Source organism: Mercenaria mercenaria, chromosome 9 (assembly GCF_021730395.1).
Source record: "Mercenaria mercenaria strain notata chromosome 9, MADL_Memer_1, whole genome shotgun sequence".
Classification (NCBI taxonomy): Eukaryota; Metazoa; Mollusca; class Bivalvia; order Venerida; family Veneridae; genus Mercenaria; species Mercenaria mercenaria.
This window is the reverse complement of record NC_069369.1, coordinates 74301980-74321728: the sequence shown is the minus strand read 5'-3', so window position 1 is coordinate 74321728 and position 19749 is coordinate 74301980. Positions and strand designations below refer to the sequence as shown.

General features: G+C 36.1%; 1 protein-coding gene across 1 annotated transcript in view; it reads right to left on the bottom strand.

Annotated features, from left to right (window-relative positions):
- Nucleotides 1-19749, bottom strand: part of LOC123547472 (protein mono-ADP-ribosyltransferase PARP14-like) — a 111068-nt gene that overhangs the window by 79191 nt on the left and 12128 nt on the right. Inside the window, exon 2 of the mRNA XM_053551711.1 lies at nt 14402-17932. Within this exon, the coding sequence (XP_053407686.1) occupies nt 14402-17897 (3496 nt within the window). The 5' untranslated portion in view covers nt 17898-17932. The remainder of the gene's footprint in view (nt 1-14401; nt 17933-19749) is intronic.

Sequence of the window (19749 nt, the reverse complement as noted above, 5' to 3'; positions counted from 1 at the left end):
TTTAAAGTTTGACATAAATTTTGTTGACAGAGGGTCTAAGAAGAACTTTGTTAAATATACCGTTTGGGACAATGAGAAAGCGAATATATATCTCGAAAATTTAGAAGAAAATAGAATTTTGGATATACATAGAAAATTGTTGACTTTAGAAAATACAGAGAATGAAACAGAAAATTTACTTAATGAAATAGCGGATGATATCTCAAATTTACTTACTGAAAGTGCAGAAATGACATTTGGTGTTAGGTATATGAATACTTTAAAAACTACTAACACAAATAAAAGCAAAGATAAAGAGTGGTTTAACAAGGACTGTCATATTGCTAGAAGAAGATTCCACTCTGCCAAGTATTTATACAAACTAAGAAACACTGATGAAAATAAACTCAATCTGAAAGTTCAAAGTAAAAGTTACAAGTCTGTTCTAAATAAAACTTTTAAGAATTTTATGGCTTCAAACGCTGAAAAACTTAAAAATCTCAAAGCAGATTCACCTAGAAAATTTTGGAAGATACTTAAGGGAAAGAAGGGTAGAAATGTAAGTGCTGAAATAAATGAATTGCACAATTACTTTAAAAATTTAAATTATGATCATCAAGCAGGAAATACAAATGATACTGAATTTCTACATCCCGAAACTAATGAGATGCTAAACCTTCCCATCAACATGGATGAAATTGAAATTGCTATTAAACATTTAAAAAACAACAAGGCTTGTGGAGATGATACTATCCTAAATGAACACATAAAGTATGCACTCCCAAAAATTAAAGAAATACTGCTTAAATTTTTTAATATTATTTTTAATAGGGGAATGGTACCAAAGTCTTGGACTGTTGGTCTGATTAATCCAATATTCAAAAACAAAGGAGACCCTACAGATCCAGCAAATTACCGCCCAATCACTCTTCTGAGCTGCCTAGGGAAACTTTTTACATTAATACTAAATAACAGACTCCAGAAATACTGCTCTGAAAATAACATCATTGATAGATCTCAAGCTGGTTTCCGTAGGGGATATTCTACGTCAGATAATCTATTTGTTTTAAATTCGTTGATTCAGATCTTAAAAAACAGCAAAAGGATGTTATTTTGCGCTTTTGTAGATCTAAAAGCTGCTTTTGATACCGTGTGGAGAGACGGACTTTGGTCTAAACTGATTTTGAACAGTATAAATGGTAAATTTTTACAAGTGGTTAAAAATATCTATGAAAACGCGAAGTCATGTATTTTTGTAAATGGGTTGCGGTCAGATTATTTCCCTTGTAATGTTGGAGTACGTCAAGGGGAAAATTTATCTCCCTTGCTTTTTTCCCTATATGTGAATGACCTAAGTGCTTTTATTCAAAACTGTAATCGAGTATCGGGTGTTACTTGTAATAAGCATGAAAGAGAATCACTTGCCATTAACTTTCTAAAACTCTTCGTTTTGTTATACGCAGATGACACTGTTCTGTTGGCAGAGTCTTCTGAAGATCTACAATTAATACTGAATATATATAGTGAGTATTGCGATGCATGGAAGCTAGAGTTAAACACAACCAAAACAAAAATTCTTGTATTTAATAAAGGAAGACAACGCAAATATGATTTTAAGTGCAAGAACACTTCTATTGAAATGGTATCTGAATATAAGTATCTTGGTATCCTGTTTTCCAGATCGGGATCTTTCTATAAAACTAAACAAGATATTGCCAAACAAGCTACGAAAGCTATGTATGCTCTAATAAAGAGATCAAAAAATCTTTGTTTGCCAATTGATATACAGATTGATCTTTTCGCCAAAATGGTTAAACCTATTTTATTGTACGGATCTGAAATTTGGGGTTCTGGTAATATAGACGTTATTGAAAGAGTGCAACTGAAATTCCTAAAGCATATCCTTAACCTCAAAAAAAGTACACCAAATGTTATTGTTTATGGCGAGACCGGTGTTAAACCTATCGCAGTTGATATCAAAGTAAAAATGCTTTCTTTTTGGGCTAAATTAATTGTCTCAAACCAAGGTAAATTATCAAGTGAAATGTACGCTATTATGTTGAGTAAATATAATCATATTGATACGAACCTAAATATTAACTTCCAGTGGTTGCACTGTATCAAAACAATACTTATAGAATGTGGAATGTACAATATTTGGCTATCTCATGATTTCCCAAATGTTAATTGGTTAGCAGAGTCTGTAAGACAGAAACTTTCAGATATATTCGTAAATGAATGGTACTCCGGCTTGTATAATTCTCCGAGCTGTAAAATATACAGACTTTTCAAAAATAAATTTGGATTTGAACAGTATCTTACTAAATCACCTCACAAATATTTGAGTTTTATGATCAAGTTTAGAACAAGAAATCACCGATTACCAGTAGAAATCGGAAATTGGCAAAGAATACCGTTGGAACTAAGAAAATGCACGTTATGTAATGGAAATATCGGAGACGAACTTCATTATTTGCTAGAATGCCCAATGTTTAATAACAGTAGAAAAAGACACATTAACAAATATTTTTATAAAAACACCAATATCATTAAGTTTGAAAAATTAATGAATACTAATCCTGGAAATTTTGTTACATATAAAAAGTTATGTATGCTTGTGAAAGAAATTGTAGTCAGATTTCAGTAATACGTATCAAATATGTTATTTTGTATGCGTGTATATTTTTGTTCTTTAGCTTAAGTATTTATTATGTTGACATCCAATACTGTATCTTTGTTGCATGCAGTTCTAATTAAATGATCAGCGTGTACTTCTGTAATATATGTATCCAAAGTATATATTCATCCACAGTTGACCTTGTGTTTTCGTTTCGTGCAAGGTTAACACAGCTGGATACGTTCTTTTACGCAGTATACGCAAGTATCAATTATTGTTGGTCTTATAGTTTCGTTTCGGTAAGATTAACAAAGGCACACAGTTGCGAATGCTTGCATTACGTTTACCATCCATCTATCCATACATTCGTCCACACATCCATCCATTCATCTACCCACCCATCCATCCATTCATCCAGCCAGTAGTACAGCCACCCAATGTTACAATTTTATATACTATTTTTGGAGTTATTATTATTTACGAATCATTTCGATATTGTTTAATTGTTCATCGTAAACAGTAACAGCTGGGACTAATTCTCCCTTTTTCTTTTAAAAGAAAGTTCCTTCTCCTGTCTACTACACTTATACGAACCTAGAATAGTGACTGCCGGTTTAAAGAATTACAAAACTTCGTTTTATTTATTGTATCTTATGTTTGTATGTGCCTCGCAATGTATGTATATTTGTTTGTACCTCATGTGTTACATGTAAAATGTACTGAGTGTATATGAATAAATCTTGAAATCTTGAAATCTTGAACGTGAAGTTTAAAATAGATGCAAGGAAGAGTGCAATTATCTCCGCTGAATAATATCAGTATAGGTGTGTGTGTGTGTGAAAACCATGATTTGGTCAATGAAAATACAAATTTCATTTGTCCTTGTTGATGATACCTTGATCTCTGGAAAGCGCTTAAATGCATTTTTGTTGTCTGATTTTCTGGTAGACAAATGTCTTGCGCTTAATTCACCTTTTATGGCACTTGTTGCAGATCTTGCTAGCTACATATCATGTTAATATGTAATGAGTGATATGTTCAGTAAAAATAATTCTTAGACGTTTTGTTTTCAATTTCATTATCTTCACTGGTATGTACGAAATGAAAAAAAGAGGAGTGAAGACCTGCAACTTAAGCTTGTCTGTGAGCAGTATTAAAACAGTTCACCTATTTGACCAAATCTCAATGTCTAGATTTTTATGCCTATTCCCCTCCCCCACCCACACACACACCTCCCATTCCCCTTCAATAGAGAAGACGCATATTGCTTTATTTATGTCAGTTGGTAGACAATCCTGTTTCTAAGCAATGACCAGAAAATAATTTTGTCTACCGTGATGAAACTTTATAGGATGATTGATTGTGGTCAATAGATTACATTTTTGCGTGTCAAGGTCAATGTGGTAGGAGACTGAAAAACGTTTCTAATGACTTAATTAGGTAACTTATTAGATAACTAATTAGACCTAGGATTGTAAACATTTGCATGTGGCCTGCAAAGAACCCTGCTCCCTTTAATGGGTAGTAGGTTCAGGGCACAGAACAGCATGCCGGATTTCTATCAACTGCTGAATAACTTTAAAAAATATATAATTATCATTCAAGATTGATAAGCTGCCTTTATTCATCAGTTCATGCAAACTACAATTTTTTAAAGTTTATGTATACGCATCTTGCGAAATGTTACATCTTTCTTTTTAATGATTCGCGCTATAGGTTATAATTTAATGAATCATTCGTAATCACAGGAACACATTGTAAATGGAATATATACCAATACTATAAACGAGTTTCATTTTTTGTATGTCATTGACTCCAGTTCGAAACACAAGTGACTTTTAGTAGCCTAGAGGTTAGCGCAGGTCATGCACAAATGTTGAAAGGATAACTTTTTAGTGAAACTCTGTAGGTATGATACAGTGGAATGTTTTGACCCATGTCGAAATTACGATGTTGAATTATGATCATGGTTTAGTGATGTCGTGTTTTCATCAACACTATATCGTATTCCCAACATCATAATTTCGATTGTCGGCTTTATCGTCCATATTCATGTTTTCATCACCAAAGTTACGACTTCCATCATCACGACTTCGAGCATCGTGGTCTGGAGAAAAATAAAAACGCGACACTGCAGGTAATGCATACGGCATGAGTGTGTACGTAAATGAACCTACTATACATTTTTACTGTAGGTCAGGAGGAGTCAACTTTGGAACCAAACATGTTACTACGTTTACGAGAGCTTAAAATACCCGTGACAAGTTGACTGTACGGAAAAATTCATATTTCGGAATTATAAATGGACTCTGACCTTGAGACTTTCTGACCGGATTCGAGCATATATTTACCTTAGACCCAATGATATGCGTCAGCCCTTTCTAATAGTGTATCATTTGTAGTGTATGAACACAACGTCCATCCCAAGCGCCAATACATTAACAAATAAGCATATTTTTCACAAACAGCGTGCTCGCCAGGACATACATAAGGATTTCAAAATGTAGTCGGTTATATTACTGAAGTTGTCATTAAATCACATACCCGACAGAGCATTCTACAATAATTGTTTTAAGCTGACAAATCATTTTCTGTACACAAACTATATTTTGTACAGACAGGCAAACATAATTGAGCCGCGCCATGAGAAAACCAACAGTGGGTTTGCGACCAGCATGAATCCAGACCAGCCTGCGCATCCGCGCAGTCTGGTCAGGATCCATGCTGTTCGCTCAATAGGCTTTGAAAGCGAACAGCATGGATCCTGGCCAGACTGCGCGGGTGTGCAGGCTGGTCTGGATCCATGCTGACGCAAAACAACTATGTTGGTTTTCCCACGACACGGCTCATATGAGGTTTGTTTTATTTCGAACGTTTAGATATTATTTTCTATGAAAGAAGGTATTCTCAATATTATTGATGTGAAATAAATGTGTTAAAAGTAGTTTTCTCCTTATTTTTTAGTATATCTTAAAATCAAATTTGTAAAAGTTAAGCAAATGTCCCCGATGGAGCAACCAACGGAAAAAATAATTATTTTCATATTCATTTAGAAAATTTATTCAGCTATATTTTAAAACAGATTTCAGCAAAATATCTTTTTCCCAACATTTTCTACAATTAGTAGAAGTCGGTGATTGTTTTAAGAATATGGCCGAAATTCCATTTATTCATATTTAAGAAATTTCTTAAAAGTTAAGATAGCTGCCTAGTTATCTTAAATTTTAAGTGAAAAATGCATGTTTTAAGAAATTTCTTAGCAAACTTAAGTTTAAAATGTTTTGTGAATAGGACTTAAGATATTTTCTTAAAACTAAGACGAAAATTGTAAAAACTAAGAAAAATCTTAGAATATAAGGAAAAACTTAATATTTAAGAAATATTTTTTTATCTTAGTTGCTTCGTGAATACGGCCCCTGATCACTTTTTGTGAAGGGTAAAACAAAGAATACTTGGATGAAATTATTTTAAAATTAGGCAAACAGATTCTGACAAGAACATAATTATAAGGAAATTGGAGGCCATGTTTTTGACAAATCAAAATGATTTGAACATTTATCTTGATATAAGTCACCCTAAAACATTTTTTTTTCTATTTTTAGCTCTGGCGGACGGTTGTTTGACGAATCAGAATAATTTGAAGACTCTTAGTAAAAGGTCACCAAAGGAACGTTTGTGTCAACTTATCTTAATTTCGCGCCAGATGTTTCTGCTGAAAAGGCTTTAAAAGTTCCCACAATTCATATATTTGAACATGATATGTATCCATAGGACACAGCTGCCCCCACTTACTGTCACTGTACGGTCTTCTGTTACTTGTTGACAATGCAAGACTAAGTAAACTTTTATATTACCTTAGGCTTGGTGTGATTGAGGGAGTGGGTTGGGGTGTATGTATACGATAAAACAAGAAACACAAAATAAAGAATAAAATAAACTGAGAGTAACAAAAATACGTTCTTTTTTAAATCTGTATCTTTTTGGTGGAGGTGTGGGGTAAGGGAAAGGGTGGGGAATAATTCCAACAAATTACATATGCTGAACAACATTTCAATAAAGTTCCATGACTCTAGGTCAATTGCTTTCTGAGATATGGTTGACACAAATGTTTAGGTCCTTAATGCATGTCTTGACTAAGTCGAGGGCGATAACCCAAGTGCCTAACTGCACATGCTGAAAAATATTCCTATACGGTTTCATAACTCTAGGTCAAATACTTTTTGAGATATGTGCGACGCAAACTTTTACGGCCTTTATACATATATTTGACAATGTCAAGGGCCATAACTCTGGTCTGACTATGTGAAATCCCAACAACAAGAGGGCCATGAAGGCCCTGTATCGCTCACCTGACCGACTCAAGATTAACATTCTGACCAAGTTTCATTAAGATATGCTCATAAATATGGCCTCAAAAGTGTTAAATAGCTTTTCCTTTGATTTGACCCGGTGACCTTGTTTATGACCCTACATGACCCAGATTCGTACTTGACCTAAAGATCATCAAGATTAACATTCTGACTAAGTTTCATGAAGATACAGTCATAAATGTGGCATCTAGAGTGTTAACAAGCTTTTCCTTTGATTTGACCCGGTGACCTAGTTTTTGACCCCACCTGACACAGATTTAAACTTGATCTATAGATAATCAAGATTAACATATAGACCAAGTTTCATTAAGATATGGTCATAAATGTGGCCTCCACAGTGTAAACTAGCTTTTCCTTTGATTTGACCTGGTGACCTAGTTTTTGATCCTACATGACCCAAATTCAAACTGGACCTTGAGATCATTAAGATTAACATTCTGGCCAAGTTTCATGAAGATACAGTCATAATTGTGGCCTCTAGAGTGTAAACAAGCTTTTCCTTTGATTTGACCCAGTGACCTAGTTTTTTATCGCACCTGACATAGATTTAAATTTGACCTATAGATCATCAAGATTAACAATCTGACCAAGTTTCATGAAGATATAATCATAAATCTGGCCTCTACAGTGTTAACAAGCCTTTCCTTTGATTTGACCTGGTGACCTAGTTTTTGACCCCGGTTGACCGAATATCGAATTCGTCCAAGATTTTATTGAGGGTAACATTCTGACCAAGTTTCATTAAGATTGGGTCCAAATTGTGACCTCTAGAGTGTTGTCAAGTTTTTCCTTTGATTTGACCTAGTGACCTAGTTTTTGACCCCACCTGATACAGATCTGAACCTGACCTATACCTATATAATCAAGACTAACATACAGAACAAGTTTCATAAAGATATGGTCATAAATGTGGCCTCTACAGTGTAAACTAGCTTTTCCTTTGATTTAACCTAGTGACCTAATTTTTGATCCTTTGTGCTCAGGTGAGCTAAAACCCCAGTGACTGTAGAGACCGTACCATAGCTCTTCGCATACTTTGATTTTTCAAACTAAAGTGATTTTTACAAGTGCACCGGTTACGATAAAAATGTAAACAACGGACTCTGTCTATGAAACTTGAAATGAATGAATGACAGTCGATCTGAGTCATAATACTGATTGACAGTGAATGCTAATGACTCCATGTGTTGCAGAAAGGTATTTAGTTTGCAACTGTAATTTCCCATCAATTGAAATCCTCTCAAAACTGGTAAAATAATTACTTATATTTGGACAAATCTCATCGTCTTTGCCGTTCGGCAGCTGCAAAAAGGGCAAATATAAAAGATTCAGTGTAAGTAATATTTCACTGGTACTGCCAGTTAGTAAGTTCATACTCTGAACAACACGTCAGAGAAATTTGGGCAGATTTGACCAATTATGACGTTTGCAGCATTAGATTTATATTTTTTCTTTACACAAAAATTGCCGTTAGGTAACAAAGCGAATACGCCGATAATCCGAGTTCACCGATTATTGTTCCAGTTCACGCAATGTAATCCAGCAATTAAACTGCATAGCTATTAGCTACTGCTGTTATAGGGAAGGGGTAGAGTGTCTGCCTTAGGGGTGAGAGGTCCTGGGTTCGAGTCCCAGTTAGAGCTTAACTCTATTTAGATTCTGCTAAAGCATAGTTTTGCTGTTAATAGACTGTTCCAGATGTTCTAAATTTTTAGCACACAGTATCATGGATCAGTATTTAGCAATCCAGATCAAAGTTGAATGTTAAATCAAATGCACCCAATTAGAAAATATCGACTATATTATGTCCCTTTGATGTCTATGCTCTCCATGTTCAAGAAGAGTTACATTTCCTTGATCACAAAATTTTCGTTATCATGAAAATATTAAATGCTCGTAACTCCGCACTTCTGGTTAAAATATTGTCTATATTTCTGTTTTTGAGAAATATATGGACATTTCTCTTCATTTCAAAGCTTTTTAACTTCAAACCTATGATTTGAAAAACTTAGGTACTATCTCTAAACCCAGGCGCACATCTACATATGCTGAATAACATTCCTAAGTTTCATGACTCTAAGTCAAAATCATTTTTCAAATACATGCAATACATACTTTTAGGCCTTTTATGCATATTTCTGACTAAGTCAAGGGCCATAACTCTGGTCTGGCTGACCGAAATCCCAAACAAAACCCAACAGCACAACATCATATGCTAAATAATATTCCTATAATGTTTCATGACTCTAGGTTCAACATTTTGTTTCGAGATACATGCAATACAAATTACAAGTCGAAAGATTTCCTGCGGCCAGAAGTTATACACACCAGAAATTGTTATGGATATATGAGTGACCACTCAGCCTAAAAGGTAACTTATGGGTAAATAAATTGCTTGTTTTTTATCATACCATTACGCTTTAATGTAGGAAATATTACTCCATTCTACATGTTTTACAAGTAATATCTATGAAATATGTATTTCTGAATTCTGAAAGTTATTGTTTTGAGCAAAACTAACTATATTTCCCTTTCATGTATAACATAACTTTTAGCTCAACTGGTCACATTCTTTGACTATTGAAAAACTTTACTAGAGCTATTACAAATGTGATTCATGCCTTCACCTGGAATTCGTTGACATATAGAGCAGAACAACACAAGACCATAATCCGGAGCAATTAAAAATATTCCCTTATGCACAACAGGTATCAATATTGATCATTGCTGAAAGTTTGAATAAGTTATATGAAATAATGAATGAGGAATTTAGGTCACAAGCATATCTCTATATATCATATAGAGTGGCAGCTATATTGCAATAACGGCGTTCCATAAATGCGATGAGCCAATCGCATATCGGTAAAAAATCACGTGAAATCACCCAGTCTCCATGTGCTACAGTACTTGTTGCTGCGGCCTCCTTATAAGACCTTTATGCATATTATCGACAGTCAACTGTCGTAACTGGATTTACAAGATTTTCCTATTTATAGGTCTGATGGGCATGATTTTGATGTAACAAAATAATTTGAACAATCTTTGTAAACCCGAGAACATTTGCGTTAAACTATTTTAAAATTGGGCAAGCAGTTTCTGACAAGAAGATTTACCTAATTTTCCGCCCTAATATAAAGGAAAAGTTTTTTTTATTGGGTGTAGAGTCACACCAACAAATTTAGGTCCTATGGCGACTTTTCCAGCTTTTGATGTTTGAGGAAGATGCTAGGAATATCTCCGGGTACTGTTTCAGGGTGGGCAGCTTTGAAGAATCACCCATCTTCCAGTCGCCTGGATGGCTTCCTCACATGAAGGTTTCGAACCCACATCGGTGTGTGATTCAAAGTCAGCGACCTTAACCACCCGGCAAAGGAGGCTCGATATAGGGAAAAGTAACCACGGTCGCTGGTGGCCATGATTTTGATTGAATCAAAATAATTTGAACAGTTTTAAAAGAGAGTCACCCAAGGATCATTTGCGTAAAGTTATTAGAGGCAATTTCTGAGTTTCTACTTTATACATATAGGTAAAAGTGACCATGGCCGCTGATGGTCATTTTTTGACGAAAAAAGGAACGTTTCTGTAATATAATTCTAAAATCGGACCAGCGGTTTATAAGGAGATGTTTAAACAACTCTGAAAGAAGACAATCCAAGGACCATCCAGGCAAAGTTTCATCAACTTACACAAATAGTTTCAGAGGAGATGTCGTTCGAAGAAACTGCAGAAGCCAACGCATGGACGACGGACGGACAACTGATGTTGAGTGATCACAATAACTTATCTTGAGCTCTGATAAGCTAAAAACAAGATCATCCTGGACGGAACAATATATATATTAAACAAGAGCTGTCACTATTAGTGAAAAAAAACCCGAAGCGTGCCAAAAATGCTACAGTTGTCTGCGTAAAATATGCCAGAATAGTTTAGATATGAATCATTTTGTGACCTTGACCTTGACCGGGTCATAAGCGCGACACACCTTCTCAATATGGTTAACATTTGTGTCAAATTATTTTAAAATCCCTTCATAAATGGCAGAGTTATGGACTAGACAAGAAACAGGCCATGTTAACATTTGACTTCTAAGTGTGACCTTGACCTTGGCGATAGGGGTCTGGGTCTTGCGGATGACACGGGAACATTTATGCCAAGTAATTTTAAAATCCCTTCATCGATAGCAGAGTTATGGGCCGGACAAAACACATACCATGTTAACCTTTAACCTCTATGTGTGACCTTGACCTTAGAGCTAGGGGTCTGGGTCTTGCGCATGACACGTCGTCTCATTATGGGGAACATTTATGCCAAGTAATTTCAAATCCCTTGATGAATGGCAGAGTTATGAACCGGACACGAAATAGAATCTGTTAACCTATGACCTCTAAGTGTGATCTTGACCTTGAAGCTAGGGGTCTGGGTCTTGCGCAAGACACATTGTCTCATTATGGTAAACATTCATGCCAAGTTATTTCAAAATCCCTTCAAGGATGGTATAGTTATGGACCGGACACGAAACAGACCCTGTTAACCTTTGACCTCTAAGTGTTAACCTTGACCTTGGAGCTAGGGATCTGGGTCTTGCGCAAGACACGTCGTCCCATTATGGTGAACATCTATGCCAAGTTATTTCAAAATCACTTTATGGATGGCAAAGTTACAGCCCGGACATCAATTTACACGGACGCACAGACGCACATACGGACGGACAGTGCGATTTTAATATGTCCACCTTCGGGGGCATAAAAAGCTCTTCAGCTGACGATAGAGACGGATAGCAGATATGGAAGAGTGATTGTCTATCTCACTACTTTAATAGCATGAAGGTGACCTCGGACTAAGAAACCTCAAAATGAAGTGGGTCCGTGGTGAATGTTTTATGTATTAACGGTCACTGTGACATTGACTTTTTACCCACTGACCTCAAAATAAATACGGGTCATCCAATGTCCATAAGCAATGTGTCTATCAAGTTTTAGGATCAAAAGTCAAAGTACTGATTAGTGATTGAGGAAAACTGAATAGCTGATAGACGGACAGACAACTGCTACCATATAATAGGTCAATCCGGCCACTTAGCATTGCAGAGCCAATAACCCTTGACTGAGAAACTCCAAAAAGAGGGGTTCGTGGTGGAACTTTATGTATGAACTGTCACTGTGACTTTAACCTTTGACCACGTGTCCTTAAAACAATAAGGTCATTCAATGTCCAGAGGTAATGTGCCTCTTTAGTTTGACGATCTTAGCTCAATCCATTCTCAATACATTAAACGGAAACAGGTTTTTGTACAGTCACCTTGAACTAGACCTTTGACTAACTGGCCTCGATTAATAGGGTAACCAACTTCACATAAGCAACGTGCTAGCAAAGTCTGAATATCATAGGTCAAGGTTTTTTTTCAAGATACTGAGTGGAAACGGGTTTAGTACCGACAGTCAATGTGACCTTGACCTATGATCAAGTGACTTCAAAATAAACCTGTCATCCCCAGTCCATAGACAAGGTTTGAAAATCATCAAAGCATTCTGAAGTTATTGAGCGGAAACTAAATTCGGGCGTACGCTTTACATTGTATTTTGCATCGTATTAGCAATATTGCTGATTAGTAAAGCTTTCAGGATTCCATGACTTATTTATTACACAGTTTTTCATTTTACAGCAATTATGTTTTGTATCCGTTCCAATAATATTAATTTCGCTGAGGTATTAAAGAAGGACATAGACGTTCTCCTATAGTATCAAACGTCTGTGATTTAGTAATGGATATAAGTAGGAAGTTATAATTATACCATTAAAGAACTACGTTTCATCAGTTTGGAAACATCAATTAATTAAAATAGACAAGAGGGCTATGATGGCCCTATATCGCTCACCTGAGTTAAGTTGCTTGCTTGAACAAATTTCTTTGCTAAAGCTTCAAAAACAAGAAAGTAGGTCAGTAGGTCATATTCATGGTCTCTAAAAGTTAGTTTTAAGATTGATGTGCAAAACTGTACATGTCATCCAAATTTCAAGGCTGTATCTTAAAAAACAAGAAAGTAGACCAGTAGGTCACATTCATGGTCACTGAAAGTCAAAAACTAAGATCGGTTTGCAAAACTATACATGTCATCCAAATTTCAAGGCTGTATCTTAAAAAACAAGAAAGTAGGTCAGTAGATCAAGGTCACAGTCGGGTGACCCCTTATTACTTGGGGTCATCAAGTAAATACATGTATAATTAAACAGTGTAAGTAATATGATCTGATAAATTTTGAAATATTTTTTCCTATATAACTCATATATCAAGTGGCCCTTGGCAGGGCCTCTTTTCACCCCAGGGGCATAATTCGAACAATCTTGCTAGAGATCAACTAGGCAATGATACATACAAAATATCAAATGCATAAGCCTTGAACTTTCAGACAAGATTTTTAAAAACATTTCCTATGTAAGTCTATGTAAAACTTGGGACCCCCAGGGCAGGGCCTCTTTCACCCCAGGGGCATTATTTGAACAATTTTGGTAGTAGACCACTAGGCAATGCAACATACTAAATATCAAAAGCATAGGCCTTGCAGTTTCAGGCAAGAAGATTTTTAAAGTTTTTTCCTATATATGTCTATGTAAAACTAGGGAACCCCGTGGCAGGGCCTCTTTTCACCCCAGGGGAATAATTTGAACAATCTTGGTAGAGGACCATATGACAATGCTGCATACCAAATAACAAAGCCTAGGTCTTGTGGTTTCAGACAAGAAGATTTTTAAAGTTTTTTTACTTATACAAGTCTATATAAACCATGTGATCCCCCTGGGCGGGGCAATATTTCAACGGTGAACCTAGGGGGATCATTTGAACAATCTTGGTAGAGGCCCACTATATGATGCTACATACAAAATATCAAAGCCCTAGGCCCTTTTGTTTTTGACAAGAAGATTTTCAAAGTTTTTCCCTATATAAGTCTATAGAAACAATGTGACCCCCCCCCCCCCCCCCCCGCCCAGGGCGCGGCCATATTAAATCCTAGGGTGATAATTTGAAAAATCTTTGTAGAGGCCCACTAGATGATGCTACATAATAAATATCAAAGCCCTAAGCCTTATGGTTTTGGACAAGAAGATTTTCAAAGTTTTTCCCTATATAAGTCTATATAAACTACATTACAAATATCAATGCCCTAGGCCTTGTGGTTTTGGACAAGAAGATTTTTAAAGTGTTTCCTTTCGGTTGCTATGGCAACCAGAGTTCTGTACGGAATTCAATTCTTTGAACAATTTTAAAGAAGACCATCCAAGGATCATCACTGTGAAGTTTCATCAAAATTGGCTTGGTGGTTTAGGAGGAGATGTTGTTTAAAGGAAAGTGTGGGCGGACGACGGACGGACGGACGTCGGACGGTGAGCGATCACAATAGCTCACTCTGAGCTAAAAGAACAAGAAATGTCAACTTACATGTCCTTTTTCCGTGTGGAGTATTAGACGGCATTGACGTAGACCTTTGCACAGATGGTGAGGCATTGTCTTTTTCAGCAGTTTCCTTTATCGTTTCAGCACTTTCAGACTTTGTACGTTCTGCTCTTTGAGCTTTATGAGATGTCCCGGTGTAATGTTCCTGACCATAAGATTTGCGCCGATCTTCTTTAGTACCATGCCGATTGTCAGCATGTTCGAAAGATTTCGGACGTGCCGAGCTTGTCGGCTTTCGAATTTGCGTATAATCGCCATTTTCTGGTTGTGCTTCCGTTCGTGGACCATAATCAGAATCTCTTTTGGATGTCTGTTCGTATGAACCCTCATCGTTTGATCTTCCATATTCTTCCCTCGCAGATTCTCCAACTTCCTCATAATCATTTTCATCTGTTCGTGTTGGCGTGTGTGAACTAAAGGCTGGTTTTCTTTCTTGTGCCTGTCCATATGGATTCCCATAATTCTGGTGAGAAAAATAAGGCTGTTGATAATACTGCATATTGGGATTTTGGTAAAACATCCCTGGGTTCATATTTGGATTGTAAAAAGCATATGGGTTCGTGTATTGAATATTTCCACTCTGATCCAGATAATAATATGGTTGAGTCCACATTGGAGGAGTTTGTTGTTGCTGTTGCTGTTGCTGTTGCTGTTCGTACGGAAAATTTGGATATGATGGCATCTGCTGCTGTTGTTGGTACTGCGGCATCTGTTGATGATCATAACTTTGATATTGCTGTGATAAGTGTTCTTCTTCTGAAGGCGACTTAGCAGGTATATGCTCTCCTTGTGATGGAGATGCATGCTCTGTATCAGGCAAAAATTCTTCTCCACAGATCACAAAACTTTCCAACTTTTGACTCTGTACATTTGTTTCATAGTTTACTTTATCATGTTCTTCATTACCTTCTGTTTCTAAAGTAAGTGATCTAGGTTGTACATTAGGTGAACTTTCTATTGCAAGTGACCTCAGGCTATCTAAGACCAGTTCAGATTTTGGAGCAATAGGCGGTGGCATTTGGTCCTGCATTGAATCTCCTTCGCTACCTTCATAATCATCTTGATGACCGGCATTCAACTCTATATTATGTTCTGGAGATTGTTGATGATCATAACGTTGATGTTGCTGTGATGTATGTTCCTCTTCCGAAGGCGACTTAGCAGGTATATGCTCTCCTTGTGATGGAGATGCATGCTCTGTATCAGGCAAGAAATCTTCTTCACAAACCACAGAACTTTTCAACTTCTGACCCTGTACATTTGTTTCATAGTTTACTTTATCATGTTCTTTACCTTCTGTTTCTAATGTAAGTGATCTAGGTGGTACATTAGGTGCCCTTTCTACTGCAAGTGACCACAGGCTATCTAAGACCCTTTCAGATTTTGGAGCAATAGGCGGTGGCATTTGGTCTTGCATTGAATCTCCTTTGCTCCGTTCATTATCATCTTGATAACCGGCATTCAACTCTATACTCTGTTCTGGAGATTGATGGTCATCGTCTAGCAAATGCTCGCTTTCTGTTTCACTATTTACGTCTGTCGGTGTTTCAGGATATGTATTTGGAATTGCTTGCGGTTCACCTGTTGCATCAGATTCCCAAACAGTGTTTGACTTTGGTCCAGTCGGTCGTGGTACATCGGTATCTGTGTTTATCTCGGCACTTTCTTCCACTTCAAAATCATGTTTTTCGGGATTTGCTGAAAACGTATCAGATTTTAATTCCGAGTCTTCACTACAGCTTGATAAAATTTCAAAGCTAGAGCCACTTGCAAAATTCCGTCTTGATTTTTCAAAATCTGGTTGATTTCCATTTTTGCTCTTTCCTGATGCTAGGCTTTCAAACATAGTTATTTTGCCAAATAAGGATTTTTTTTCTTCTTTTTCCTCTCCAATTTTCATATCTGCTGATAAGGTAACAGTGGTAAGATCACCACTAGAAACAGTGCTAGAAAGACTGTCATATCCGGCCTCTTTAATGGTTCCTTTCCCGATGACAACAACTGAATCTTCAAAAGCTTTGACTTTCTCTAAGACTGCGCCCTTCAGGAACTTGTCATCGCCAAATGGTTCTTCATCATCTGTCGCAGCTTTATCCATTTTAGTAGACTCTATTTCGTCCTTTTCGACGTCTTCATCTGGTTTTTGTTTTATATATACTGAATGGGTGAGTTTGCTATCATAAAACACGTCAGCTTCTCCCTCATCTTCTGAATGATTATCAGGTGTTCTAAATTCTCCTTCTGGTTCAGAATCAGATATATTCTGGTCCATTACCATATCACCTTTCCCTGAATCTGTATCTTGAAAGTCGTTCACAAATCTAGCTGTTTCCTCATTGTCGGAGTCATTTTCTTCAGATAGCATATTATCCCCTTCTCTGTCACGAGGACTGTCCATAGCTTCTTCAGTGTTAATTACTTCAAAACTGCTTCGGGCTACTGACTGCTGAAAGTTAATGTTTTCATTATTCACAACTGTACAGGATGTAAGTGTATCATCATTCTGGTGCAGGTGGCTGAAATTTTCAGTTATTTCCTGCTTTTCTGATAATATGTTTAAAGATGAGTCATCAAACACTAAATCTTTAGCGCTGCCAATATCTACAGTCTCGACTGTGGAGTCACTAACTGTTTCTTCATCATTATTCATTCCCTTTTTTTCATCCGTTGTTGTTGAAATTTCCTTTGAATCTGTCCTTTGCTTGTCCTTTTTTTCACTTTTTTCAAAATTTTCGGGTTCGTTCCCTGTCGAACTTAGTACTTCTGTCTCTTCTGATTTTCTTTTCGTTCTTGGAGAAGGCATGGGGCTGACCTTCTTGGCAGGTAACTCATCAGTCAGAAGAAGTTGCTCATCTGAATATGTTCCACTTGGTGTTTTCGATTTTCTTGGTTTTGGTTTCGGGCGGTTATCAGGAGATTCTATACCAGAATCAACTTTTACAACAGGCTCGGCTGGATTATAAATATCCAAGCTTGGTTTTGGTGGAACTGGAGGTCGTGGTTTCGACAATATCATATCATCCTCTTTTATACTCTGCTCTTCTGCCAGCATAGATGGAATAACACACATTGATTTGCCAAATATACCCGTCTCCGCAAAGTTCGATTCCATTTCCACTGACAATTGTTGGGCACCTTCCTCACCTTCTGTTTTTTCCTGTATTTCTACGCCAGCACTAACATCTTTCTGACTGTCAGTCGGTTCTTCAGTTGCTTCACTGTTCTCATCAGAGTGACCATCCAAAGATTCTACCTCGGCAATACATGCGGAATGTTTCTCTGTCTCTGGCTCTATACTTTGTTTATATTTTCCGGGGACGTGACCGGGTTTATAGATATTTAACATAGACTGGGGTTCTTTAGTTTCATCTGAATCTGAGTCCGAATACGATTCGTCACTTTCCAATTTTGAAGTCACGTGATGATGTACATCACGTGAATGATTCTCTTGGTCTGAACCAGATGAATCTGGTTCTTCCATTCTTCAACTTTGTGTAGATTGCTTCAAACCGCAATCTGTAAGTAGAAAAAATACCATAAATAGCTCTAGGTAGACTTAGTCTTAGTACTATGAATAAATCTAAAAAAGCTCGCCCCAAATATTCATAGCTATACACCCGGTCTGGTTTATATATATGACTCGGTCTTTTAAAATTCATTGGTTGTATTTAAATACACTCAGCTGTAATTTATGCCCCTTACTGATGACAATTTTATAACTTTGATTCAATTCTTAAGTGCTTAAAAATATCACGGTAACCAATTTACTTTCGTCATGTTAACGACAAAAATATTACAAAAAGTACAACATAATGAATATAAACAGCTAGTCATTTTCAGAAAATAACAAACATATTAAATGAACCTTGAAATTTAAAGTTCTGTTACAGAAAATTTATTTTTAGTAATAGATAATATAGCCTTTTCTTTTTTGAAATAAACTTCCTTTTTGAAAAAAGGGTCATCTGGGACATCACTGATATTTATTTGTTTACAAAGCATGTAATATTTCAAGGAATGCTTTACAAATATTTTTATATATCACAATAGTTAAACATTGTTTAATTTATCTGATATCATATGATATTGTGTATTTTATATACAAAGTGTTCTATTTTTTTTTAACCCAATCATGTTAGATATATATGATACTGTTATGTGCCATATAAACATGTCCAAAATGCACATACAGTAGTTTATCTTATACCTATAGTATTCAGTAATACAAATAAAGCAATTGATTTACGTAAACTTTTTACCATCACTCAATACGATACAGATTATAAACACAATCATTTAATTTTGGAAAAAGAAATATCAAAATTTGTTGATCTTTATGCATCAACATTTAACATTTTATATAATATGGCTAGGCAAGATGTCTATCTTACTACTTTGTCGACCATTGCCCTCTGAACTCCCAGCTAGGACTAGCCCTTACAATGCTAGACATGATTAATTCTGTCTTTGGGACCAGTGTAGATCATGATCAGCCTGCACATCTGCAGTCTGATCATGATCTGCACTGTTCGCCATTCAGTCAGTATCTTTTTGGTAAGCACCCCTCTGAATAGTTAATGGTAGATGGACAAGTCCATTATAGAAATTCTGCACAGTAAGGGTTAAAGCCATGGTAAATGATACTAGAGACCCTGGCAAAATTCAAAGTAAATGTAAGAAACGTCTAGGTCAAAGGTAAAATACTATACCTCTACAACCAAACAATTTAGCAAATAAAATGTAAATGTTTCTGACAGTGTCATACTTAGATTTGTGATACTGCCATACATAAATTTGTGACATTGTCATACTTAGATTTATGACACTGCAATCTGTGATAGTGTCATTCTTTAACTGCATATTACCATACATGAATATTTGATGTTGTCATATTCACATTTGTGATACATGCGTTTGTGAAATTGCCATATACAAATTTATGACATTGCTTTCCATAGATTTATGACATTAATTTTCTATACAGAGATTTGTGGTAATAGACTTATCTCATAAAGACTGTAGAAACTATGATCCATTAGGCTGTGTGTTCATGTTAGCATGTTTTTGCTTTGTGGTATGTTACAGGGTTATTATGTGACCTGTCAATACACATCACAATAACCAATCACAACATATAAAATTATCAAAAATGGTAAGTCAAATTTAACATATATTTGGAAGAACTAATGGACTTCAAATTTAAATAATGATTTTACTGTGTGATAAGCACAGATGACAAGGATATTGTTGTCTTTGGAATAGACTACTAGTATATGGGCAGTGAAAGTGCCTGTTACACAGGATTCTTAAGTCTTTCTCCTGAACAATTTTGT